At 43.4% G+C, this 11968-nt stretch overlaps 1 protein-coding gene across 2 annotated transcripts; it reads left to right on the forward strand.

The window, feature by feature from the left end:
* Positions 1 to 2238: 2238 nt before the first annotated feature.
* On the forward strand, positions 2239 to 9985 carry LOC142288124 (uncharacterized). 2 transcript variants are annotated; one of them, XM_075333486.1, is made up of 3 exons: positions 2239 to 2436; positions 2516 to 2629; positions 6265 to 9985. In XM_075333486.1, exons 1-3 carry the CDS (start codon positions 2304 to 2306, stop codon positions 8811 to 8813), a joined length of 2796 nt encoding a protein of 931 aa, XP_075189601.1. In that variant the 5' UTR covers positions 2239 to 2303; the 3' UTR covers positions 8814 to 9985. The 2 variants fall into 2 exon arrangements, with proteins under 2 accessions (XP_075189601.1, XP_075189602.1); XM_075333487.1 differs by having other exon boundaries at positions 6268 to 9985.
* Positions 9986 to 11968: the final 1983 nt, after the last annotated feature.

The following is an 11968-nucleotide window of genomic DNA, read 5'->3' on the forward strand; positions in this document are numbered from 1 at the left end:
AGTCTCATTGAGGGAGGCACCGCCCAAATGTATAAGTAAGAGCAGTCCCTCCAAAATGTACGTTACTGGGCCACCTCAGGGCCCTCACCAAAGTCCGGGTTCTTGACACCTGCAGCCCCTCTGAAAATTTGAATTTAGTGCTACAAAATGACATAAAGGAGGAGGGGGGGGGAGAGTAAAGGCCAATGATTAGGGATGATCGAATACCAAAATGAAGTGAAGACTCCGTCCTCGTCGGGTGAATTACTGGGCTGCGTGAAGCTACTTCCCAGCCTAGGGTCCGCGTACCGCGTCGTGCCCTGGCCCCTGCCCGGTTGTAGTACAAGGCCTCTTTGGCAGTACCATGCCCCTTGCCACTACGCCCTGTGACCGGGGTTCCAGCTCCTTCTTGCCAGGCCAACATCTGGCACCTGAGACAGGTGCAGGAGCCCAGCTCCGCAGCGTGACCTCTCACTGTCACGGCTGAACTTCAACTCTCTCCACACTAACTGACACTTCTGGCCCTCCTTCTACCATCCCTCCATCTGGGTGGCCCTATTCCCCTCAGGCTGCCCAATGGGTGTTTGGTGGGTGTGGTGCAGAGTGTTCCCCAGGATTTGTGTATACCTGTTGTTAGCAACACCAAATGGACAGGACCCGTAACCAAGGAGGAGCGGGTACCATGCAGAAGGGCAGATTGCACGGCACCCTTGTGACGACCTGATAGGCAAGGGGGTCAAAGTAACACCACAACAAGGGTGAGGTTAAACAACATCAGATGTGTTCATTGGCTGGAAAACAGGCGCCAGCAAGTCAGAAATGAAAATGAAAGTATCGGAGCGGATGTTGTTTTATTCGTCGGATACCGAATGTCGCGAATAGCTTGTTATTCGTCAGATACCGAATAGTGGCGAATACATTCGCTCATCCCTACCAACGATACAATGGGCGCATTGTAAACTATGAAGGTTTTTTTTTGTTTTGTTTTTTTTCTTTAAATGACTTAGTTTTTAATTTTACCATAAAATCTACTGGAAATTAAGTAAAAATTCAAAGTGCGGTGAATTGGTGAAAAAAAAATCCATCTTTTTTTTAATTGTTTTTATGCCATTCACGATGTGCTGGAAGTGAGCGGTCAGCGTGATTCTCCAGGTCAGTGTGATTACGGCAATATCAGACTTCCACATTTCTTATTATCTCAGTGGTGACTAGAGATGAGCGGACCCGTGGACGTTCGGCTTCTGCTGGTCCAGCTGAACATTTGTAAAGATCGGTTCTGGACTTGGACTTGACCTGGACTTTATTTGAAGTCACTGATTGGCAGTTTGGGTCTCCGCCCACATGCAGCCATAAACAGATCACTTCCGGGGGAGGGCGGGTTTTTTCAGTTTTATTTTTTGGAGCACAATACATCTGATCACAGAGTGGTTTCCATACGTGAAGCCCCCGAACTCCAAACCTGAAATTTACTATCTTGGAGAAGTCTGAGTTTGTACCAAACACCGAACTCCAGGTTCACTCATCTCTAGTGAATAAAAATCAGACTTTTGTAAAAAAAAAAAAAACATTAAAAAATCGGTTTGTGTCTCTGTCTCCATTTTCCGACATCGGAGTTGAATGTGGACTTGTTTTTTGCTTGATGAGCTGACGTTTTCATTGATACCATTTTAGGTGCAATACTTTTATGGGTCAGTTTTGCAACTTCATTTCATGTTGAAATTTTTTTTCCTACCCAAATGATATCTTCCCTCCATTATTATCTCCATTAATTTTACATATGGGCTCATCTCCTTCCCATTCAGGTCCTTATAATATCAGATCCTTTCAGTGATATTATTCTGTTTTCAGAAAATTTCCTGTCCAGGATGGATATGGACAGGGACACGATGGCGGAGAGGATATTACACCTCACCCTAGAGATCCTCTTCCGGCTTACTGGAGAGGTGAGAGATTCTGATGACGTCACATTACATCATTCTTATCTATGGGAATAACAGATGGACAGAACTGGAGAGGTGAGGGCTCTGGAAATGTCTGGAGTGAGATTTATTACTGTGTCTCTCCATAACCAGGATTACACAGTAGTGAAGAAGACCTCTAGTGAGCGCTGTCAGGCCCCTGTGTCTGAGGGATGGGGAAGACCCCTGAGCCCAATCACGGGGCCTCCACCTCACCCCCCGATACATGAGGACATCAATGACCAGAAGATCCTAGAACTCACCTACAAGATGATTGAGCTGCTGACTGGAGAGGTGACACTGCTGGGAATGCTGGGACATTATACAGTAACGCTATGAAGGGATCGGGGGTGACGGTATCATTGTATGTGTCAGGTTCCTATAAGGTGTCAGGACGTCACCGTCTATTTCTCCATGGAGGAGTGGGAGTATTTAGAAGGACACAAAGATCTGTACAAGGACGTCATGATGGAGGTTCCCCAGCCCCTCACATCACCAGGTAATAGGACTAAATACACACGGCCTATAATTATCTGTATGTAAGGAATGAATTCAGTCCCTGTATGTGTCTCCTCCAGGTCTATCCAGTAAGAGGACAACACCAGAGAGATGCCCCCGTCCTCTTCTCCCACAGGACTGTAAACAAGAAGCTCCCGATGTTCCTCAGGATGTGTTTCCTCCAGCTCTATCCAGTAAGAGATATCTACTCATGTACTTTCTGCACTAATTTTGTGTTTATATTTTTAGGCTTTCTTCTCTGTTTTTTTTTTTTCAACTGTATTGTCTTTCCTTCTGTTTGTTTCTAGTGTCTTCTCTATGTTGTTATGATGGCAACTCAAACCTGCAGAGGGTTCATAAATACCGTTTCCTTGAAAAGTAAACATAGTCCAAAAATAACACTTAGCACAATTTTATGGGATTTTTGAAGAATGCTTGAAATATAAGCCCTACTCCATAAATAAGCCTTAGTTACAGTCAGGGCCAGCGTTGGCAGGAGTCAAACTGCGCAAATTCTCAAGACTCCACTCTCTTAAAGACCTCGTCAGTTGTATTCTGAGGTTGATTGTTTAACCCCTTAACGACCGCGGGCAGTAAAATTACGTCCTAAATGACATAATGTTACTGCCCGCGGTCCTCCGGCGGCAGCATGCCGCGATCGGCACACATCTCAGCTGATTTTCACAGCTGAGATGTGTGCCTGCTAGGCACGAGCAGAATCGTTATCTGCTCGTGCCGATTAACCCCTTATATGGCGCTGTCAATACATGACAGCGCCATTATAAGCGCGATTGCGGTAAGCATTTACTTACCACCCGAAACCGGAAGTCACGTGACGCGATCACGTGACTCCCGATAGTTGTCATGGTAGCACAGGGTCATGTGATGACTCCTGTACTACACATGACTTGGTTTCACTTTCGCTGTGCCCGGGGCACAGCAAAAGAGAAAGACAGCGTATCTGCTGTTTACAGCCTTCCAGCTGTGATCAGCAGATACTGCAGAGCGATCGGAATGCTGATCGCAATAGCCCCCTAGGGGGACTAGTAAAATAAAAAAAAAAAGTTAAAAAATAAGTTTTAAAAAATTAAAAAAAAACAAAAAAACCTAAAAGTTCAAATCACCCCCCATTCGCCCCATTGAAAATTAAAGGGTTAAAAAAATAAAAAATATACACACATTTGGTATCGCCGCGTTCAGAAACGCCCGATCTATCAAAATATAAAATCAATTAATCTGATCAGTAAACGGCGTAGCGGCAAAAAAATTCCAAACGCCAAAACGACGTTTTTTTGTCGCCACAACTTTTGCGCAAAATGCAATAAGAGGCGATCAAAACGTAGCATCTGCGCAAAAATGGTACCGTTAAAAACGTCAGCTCGAGACGCAAAAAATAAGCCGTCATTGAGCCTAAGATCCCGAAAAATGAGAACGCTACGGGTCACGGAATATGGCGTAAAACGTGCGCCACTTTTTTCGGACAAACTTCCGATTTTTTTTTAACCCCTTATATAAAAGTAAACCTATACATGCTTGGTGTCTACGAACTCGCACTGACCTGAGGCATCACACCCACACATCGGTTTTACCATATAGTGAACACAGTGAATAAAATATCTCAAAAACCATAGTGCTATCGCACTTTTTTTGCAATTTTTCAGCATTTGGAATTTTTTTGCCATTTTCTAGTACACAATATGGTAAAACTGATGGTTTCATTTAAAAGTACAGCTCGTTCCGCAAAAAATGAGCCCTCACATGACCATATTGACTGAAAAATAAAAAAGTTACGTCTCTCAGAAAAAGAATGGCGAAAAAAAAAAACGGAAAGCGAAAAATCGGCCGGTCGTGAAGGGGTTAAGGACCTTTGGTGGCTTCAAAGTCATGTGACATGATGTAACCAAAGGTCTCTTAATTGCAGGAGTCTAAATGAACTGAACAGGACACAGGCTGGCATGCAGAACTGGCATCAGGGGAAAGGGAGAGCAAACTGGGCAATTGCACACGGCCCCCTTTCTCCCAGGGGCCCCAGTGTTTATATACCAATTATAGGACTACTTAAGGACCATTTTGACATCATGTCATGTGACCAAAGGTCTCAACTGGAGGAGTCTAGAGCTGAAGAGGAGACAGGCTGGTGTGTGTGTGTGTGTGTGTCTGTGTGTGTGTGTGTGTGTGTGTTCACAACAATTTTAACCAGCTTTGCCAAAATGGGCAGAGCTTGGCCAGAAGAAGGGTGTGATGCCACCGCTTCTCTAATTCATAACAAACTGCGATGTTCCCTATGCCAGAAATCTCACTCCAGTCCCTGACGTCATTTTTCAGTGTACATCACCGGTCTTGATGAATTTGAACCCTAATGTTTATCTGCACAGGCTGCAAGACCCTGCTACCTGCTTTGGTTACAAAGCCTAAGGATAGGCCATCAGCGTTACAGTGCCAGACAACCCAGTTGAATTTCCAGCATCTGTCTTTATTTTATTTTCGTCTCCAAAAATAACCTCTTTGAAATTGTCTATGTTGTGGATCAATGTTTCAAGGAGATGTTTGCAGGTTTTGCGAGCTGTCATGGCAGCGTCAGGATCTGTTGAAATGATAGACTCTGGTACTTTGCATGTTAATTTCTCTGCTGTCTGTGAGCAGCGCAGGGAGACGCAGGCATCAAACCACATGCTTGGGCAGGCTAGTAAGAGTTATCCTCTTCTGGGTTGCTTGTTAATGTCTGTGATCACATGCTGTAGAGGAGAAAGTATTGTTTGCTCCCGTTCTGTATATGTTGGCTGGACTATTTCATTGATGCCAGCTATAGTTTACCTATACTGATCTGGTAAGGTGTTGTGATCCAGATTTATGGGTGTTTTTTGTGCATTATTACTATGAGCTGTTGTGGTGTTAACCCTTGTTGTCATTTTTGTTGCTGCCTTTCTGCTCTTGCTTTTCTCCTTAGCCTCTCGCTGTTTATTTTTGTGAGTTTGCAATGTGTCCCATCTGTTTTAATCTGTATTTCCATCATAATCCTGCCCCTTCCTTCCCTTGGGGATCACAGATTAGATCTAGTCAGGAGACTAGTAATGCACCAGACTCCGGCATCTCCATCTTCAGGGGTAATCCAGAGGTTAGGAATAACTTAGGGTCCTCTATAGTGAGGGACAGTATAGGAGCCCCCTATCCCTCATTATCCTGCAGTCACATTGTGACAATCAATCAGATTATTTACTGTAGCACATTCCAGAGAACTGGTGCTAGGAATGGGAGAGACAAATTAACGAAGATGTAACTCTTAAGGCCGCTTTACACACAACGATATCGCTAGCGATCTTGTTAGCGATGTAACATGAACAGATCGTTGCTACGATTTGCCGAGATCGCTCATAGGTCATTTTGTAGCGGTCACATGTACCCATCTCACAAACGACGCTACATCGTTCAGCGAGATATTGTTTGACCAAGGCGGTCATGTGGTTGTTGTTCGCCATTAGAAGGGTGTCAAACGTAGCAAAATGTCCAAACGACGAACAATATTTTGAAACTGAACATCGTGTCAACGATCAACGTTTTTCGCTATTTTTACGATCGTTCGGAGTCGCACGTAGGTGTCACATGCAATGACGTCGTTAACGATGTCGGAAGTGCGTCATGAAAACCGTGCCCTCGGCGACATATCGTCAGATAAATCGGCCCGTGTAAAGGGGCCTTTAGATCTCGATATTGGACAACAGATTCAGAATAATTTTTTCCCTAATTTAATTTCTGATGTTATGGTTTAAAAAAATAAATGTACTTTCAAGATAATATCATTAAAAATTAATAACTTTGTGCTTATTTTTAGCAGATGACTGTAATGGGAGTTCAGATGGATCTCTAATATCTTCCGAATTTATAACAGATGGTGAAAGTATCCCACATGATACATATGAAGAGTATACTGTTGTCCCAGATATAAATCCAGTCCTTCCTCGGAAAGCTCTATCATCTGAGTTTTTCAAACAAGCCCAAAATTCCCATTTATCACAGAATTGTAAGCAGAATAAAAGTTACAGAAGGAATGTGGAATATGAAATGGATGAAACGGTTCCTACAAGGGAGAAGCCATTTTCATGTTTAAAATGTGGGAAATGTTTTACCAGGAAATCACATCTTGTTGACCATCAAAAATATCACACTGGGAAGAAGCCATTTTCATGTCAAGAATGTGGGAAATGTTTTATTCAGAAATCATATCTTGTTAGACATCAAAAAATTCACACAGGTGAAAAGCCATTTTCATGTTCAGAGTGTGAGAAATGTTTTATTTGGAAATCAGAACTTGTTGAGCATCAAAGATGCCACACAGGAGAGAAGCCATTTTCATGTTCAGAATGTGGAAATTGTTTTATTCAGAAATCAAACCTTGTTAAACATCATAAAATTCACACAGGGGACAAGCCATTTTCATGTCCAAAATGTGGACAATGTTTTACTAGTAAATCAAATCTTTTTAGACATCATAAAATTCACACAGGGGAGAAGCCATTTTCATGTTCAGAATGTGGACAATGTTTTATTGCGAAATCAAATCTTGTTTTGCATCAGAGATCTCACACAGGGGAGAAGCTATTTTCATGTTCAGAGTGTGAGAAATGTTTTATTCGGAAATCAGAACTTGTTGAGCATCAAAGATGTCACACAGGAGAGAAGCCATTTTCATGTTCAGAATGTGGAAATTGTTTTATTCAGAAATCACACCTTGTTAGACATCATAAAATTCACACAGGGGACAAGCCATTTTCATGTTCAAAATGTGGGAAATGTTTTATTGCGAAATCAGATCTTGTTGTGCATCAAAGATCACACACAGGAGAGAAGCCTTTTTCATGTTCAGAATGTGGGAAATGTTTTATTGCGAAATCAAATCTTGTTGTGCATCAAAGATCACACACAGGAGAGAAGCCGTTTTCATGTTCAGAATGTGGGAAATGTTTTATTCAGAAATCAGATCTTGTTGTGCATCAAAGATCACACACAGGAGAGAAGCCGTTTTCATGTTCAAAATGTGGACAATGTTTTTCTAGTAAATCAAATCTTTTTAGACATCATAAAATTCACAGAGGGGAGAAGCCATTTTCATGTTCAGAATGTGGGAAATGTTTTATTGCGAAATCAGATCTTGTTGTGCATCAAAGATCACACACAGGAGAGAAGCCTTTTTCATGTTCAGAATGTGGGAAATGTTTTATTGCGAAATCAAATCTTGTTGTGCATCAAAGATCACACACAGGAGAGAAGCCGTTTTCATGTTCAGAATGTGGGAAATGTTTTATTCAGAAATCAGATCTTGTTGTGCATCAAAGATCACACACAGGAGAGAAGCCGTTTTCATGTTCAGAATGTGGAAAATATTTTATCCAGAAATCATATCTTGTTAGGCATCAAAGATCTCACACAGGGGAGAAGCCATTTTCATGTTCAGAATGTGGGAAATGTTTTATTCAGATGTCATATCTTGTTAGACATCATAAAATTCACACAGGGGAGAAGCGATTTTCATGTTCAGAATGTGGGAAATGTTTTATTGAGAAATCAGATCTTGTTGTGCATCAAAGATCTCACACAAGGGAGAAGCCGTTTTCATGTTCAAAATGTGGACAATGTTTTTCTAGTAAATCAAATCTTTTTAGACATCATAAAATTCACAGAGGGGAGAAGCCATTTTCATGTTCAGAATGTGGGAAATGTTTTATTGCGAAATCAGATCTTGTTGTGCATCAAAGATCACACACAGGAGAGAAGCCATTTTCATGTTCAGAATGTGGGAAATGTTTTATTGCGAAATCAAATCTTGTTGTGCATCAAAGATCACACACAGGAGAGAAGCCGTTTTCATGTTCAGAATGTGGGAAATGTTTTATTCAGAAATCAGATCTTGTTGTGCATCAAAGATCACACACAGGAGAGAAGCCGTTTTCATGTTCAGAATGTGGAAAATATTTTATCCAGAAATCATATCTTGTTAGGCATCAAAGATCTCACACAGGGGAGAAGCCATTTTCATGTTCAGAATGTGGGAAATGTTTTATTCAGATGTCATATCTTGTTAGACATCATAAAATTCACACAGGGGAGAAGCGATTTTCATGTTCAGAATGTGGGAAATGTTTTATTGAGAAATCAGATCTTGTTGTGCATCAAAGATCTCATACAGGGGAGAAGCCATTTTCATGTTCAGAATGTGGGAAATGTTTTATTGAGAAATCAGATCTTGTTGTGCATCAAAGATCTCACACAAGGGAGAAGCCATTTTCATGTTCAGAATGTGGGAAATGTTTTACTAGTAAATCAGGTCTTGTTAAACATGTGAAGAAGCCGCACAGGGAAGGAACCTTGTCATGTTGTGAATAATTGAAATGTTTAACTGGTAAATCAAGTCTTGCCGACCATCAGAAAACCAACAGAGCGGAGCAGCCATTCTTGCTTTCAGAATTTGCCAAATGTTTTTAAGACTAATCAGTTCCTGTTGTCCGATGAGTCACACAGGAGAAGCCATCATGATGTACTATAATTCAAAGGGTTTTATAAAAATATTGGCTACAATTGCTCAAGTAAGAATTTGTGAGGAAAAGGTCCATTTTATTTATTTTTAAACTTATTGTATTTTTTGGACCATAAGACATACCTAGGTTTTGAAGCAATAATATAGGGGAAAAGATTGACACAAAAAATGTGGTCATCACGCACTGTTATGGGGGGGATCTGCTGCTGACACTGTTACTGGGATAAAATCCCCCAATTCTGTACTGATGTCACCCATCCTGGGCTCCTTACAGGTACTGTTGATGTGTCTCCCATCCTTGTGTATACTGTATATCCATCCTGGTATATATATTGCCCATCTTTATCCCATCCTGGTATATATGATTTTTGTCATAGTATATATGTCCCCATTCTTGTATATATATATAGCCCTCATCATGGGTCCATGCCGGTATATATTTCCCCATCACACTGCACACATAATAAAAGAAATGAATATACTCCCCATCCCTCTGCTCTTCCGGTGCACGGTGTTCTCTTCTGATGCTGGCAAGTGACTTCACCATGTAAGTGGAGAAGCGCATGACATTACTGCCATGTGCCCCCAGTTACACGCAGACATAAGTGTTAGAGAATAGTCAGCCATAATATGCTGAGCAGCCATGTAGTATCTAACAGCCATCTTGGGAAGACTTGAGCAAACTACCGTATTTTTCGCTTTATAAGACGCACTTTTCCTCCCAAAAATTTCGGAGGAAAATAGGGGTGCGTCTTATAATCCGAATATAGCGGTACCTAGGGGTCCTGTCTGTGCGGCGATTGGGCGGCCGGGTGCCTGTGGCTGCGTGCAAGCGGCTGGGTACCTGTGCTCCCGTGCGGTGGCAGCCGGGTACCCGTGGCTGCGTGCGGGCGGCGGCCGGGTACCTGTGGCTGCGTGCGGCCGGGTGCTGTGTGCGGGCGGCGGCCGGGTGCTGTGTGCAGGCGGCGGCTGGGTGCTGTGTGCAGCCGGGTGCCGTGTGCGACCGGCGGTCGGGTGCAGTGTGCGGGCGGGTGCCGTGTGCGGGCGGCGGCCGGGTGCGGTGTGCGGCCGGGTGCCCGTGCGGGCGGCAGACGGCTGCCGCCCTCACACAGGCACCCGGCTGCCGCACGCGAGCACAGGTACCCGGCCGCTTGCACGCAGGGTGGGCGGGCAGCCTGCTGGCTGCCACTCTGTGCGTGCGGGTAGGGCGGTTGTGCAGCAAGTTAACCCAGTTTGTCTGCGGTCCCAGTTTCAAATAATGGTGCCGCGAGTGGGCGCGTGCGCAGATGGAGCTCTTGGATGAGAGCTCTATCTGCTCATGCGCCGCTCCAGGCGCCATCATTTGAACCGGGACCGCGGACACTCACTGCAGCGGCCTGCTGCACGACTCACCCGCCGCTGCTACTGCTGCCGCCACCACGGGTCCCGCGGCTCCTGACGCCGCGCTCCTGCCACCATGGACGCCACGGCTCTTGCCACCACGGATGCCGCTGCCACTGACCCGCTGAGCCTGCCAGCACAACCTCTGCCTCCTGTGACCCCCGCTTCACCAGCACTGCTGTCCCCCTCCGGTAAGAGAACACCGGAGTATAAGACGGACCCCATTTTTCTTTTTTTTTACCTTTTTTTATGTCTAAGTTTGGGGTGCGTCTTATAATCCGGTGCGTCTTATAAAGCGAAAAATACGGTAACTTTGCAGCTAATGAGATGCACTGGCTAGAGTTCTCCCCCCAGAGAGGAGATAGAGATGACATCAGTGTAATTAGCAAGTATAAGAAAAGGTCCAAAAAAGGTTAAATTGAATAGAAGAATACAATTGCATCAGTTGATTGATGGTGATGTGTAGTCATGAATAGCAGGTGTATTGAATTGATAAAGAAATTAAGTTGTCAATAGAGTTGTCAGTGTGTGAAGAGTTATGTGAAGTAGAGGCGCCTTCAGGGATCAGAAATGTCAGCAATGATGACACGGCTGAACTAGTGAAAAGTATCATGGCTGCCCATAGGAATCCAATAAGTTTTTACCGCAATGCTCATAAATAATGTCATGATGTATCATTATATTCTTTGTTCTCCAACGTATACGCCTTTCTCTGCAGTATGAGCTTTCCTTTGTCTAACATGTATAAGAGCCCCACACGCCTTTCGGGGGACACTTCTTCTTCTTCTTCTTCATCTGTTGCTAATTCTGCTGTTCTGCCAGACACATGCGTGTGTCATCCTGCCGCATAACCTGTCTTATCTGCTCTGTTGCTATCTCGGAATAAACTTCAGTCTTTGCTTGGAACGGATTGTCTACAACGTCTTCTTAGCTCTCAAGGTCTACGGACATTTTCTTTCAGTAAACTGCCAGAATATTCACTGCTCCCCACAGCCGGGATTATGGGTTTGGGGAGCAGTGAATTTTCAATGTCTAATTGTAGACACACGTGATCCTCCAGTCATAGCAGTAAGCAGGCGGCTTAGTAATCATGTGTACCCGATATTAAAAGAATGAATATTCACTGCTCCCCATGCTAATAATACCGCCTATTATTTAGCGCTGGCTTCATTGCCTAGAGGTGAGCGGGATTATGGCGTGGGGAGCAGTGAATATTTTTAGCTGCACACTGTTAGCCTTTTTGAGAGCCTTTAGGAACATTTGTGAAAGGTTTTGATACTGGATTATATTTAAATCACTAATCTCAGGTTTCCCACTGCTTTATTTACTAAGAAGCACAGCCCCAGATTGGAGATAGGAACTCTGAAGTATATCACATTGTATATAATTGCATTTCAAATCTTGTTATTTTCTTAATAAATGAGTGTAAATATATATTCTTCCTGCCTTTCTTTCTCTATTGTCTAGATGTGATGATTTTGCCTCAGAACCTCTGGAGTTGGCGCAGAACTGTAGACATTTCGCAAAAAAATAGTGAGGGGAGAATTGAATCACACTGCATCCTAGATATGTGGAAGTTATTAAGACGCTCTGTTCCCAAATTATCAAAGCTTTTATGCGAAAA

Source organism: Anomaloglossus baeobatrachus, unplaced genomic scaffold (genome assembly GCF_048569485.1).
Source record: "Anomaloglossus baeobatrachus isolate aAnoBae1 unplaced genomic scaffold, aAnoBae1.hap1 Scaffold_781, whole genome shotgun sequence".
Lineage (NCBI taxonomy): Eukaryota > Metazoa > Chordata > Amphibia > Anura > Aromobatidae > Anomaloglossus > Anomaloglossus baeobatrachus.

Excerpts from the sequence above, each read along its gene's own strand:
- LOC142288124 (XM_075333486.1), top strand. The coding sequence starts at position 2,304 with ATGTGTCAGGTTCCTATAAGGTGTCAGGACGTCACCGTCTATTTCTCC. Across the intron at positions 2,437-2,515 it reads CCAGCCCCTCACATCACCAG|GTCTATCCAGTAAGAGGACA; the intron begins GTAATAGGACTA and ends TGTCTCCTCCAG. Across the intron at positions 2,630-6,264 it reads GTTTCCTCCAGCTCTATCCA|CAGATGACTGTAATGGGAGT; the intron begins GTAAGAGATATC and ends GCTTATTTTTAG.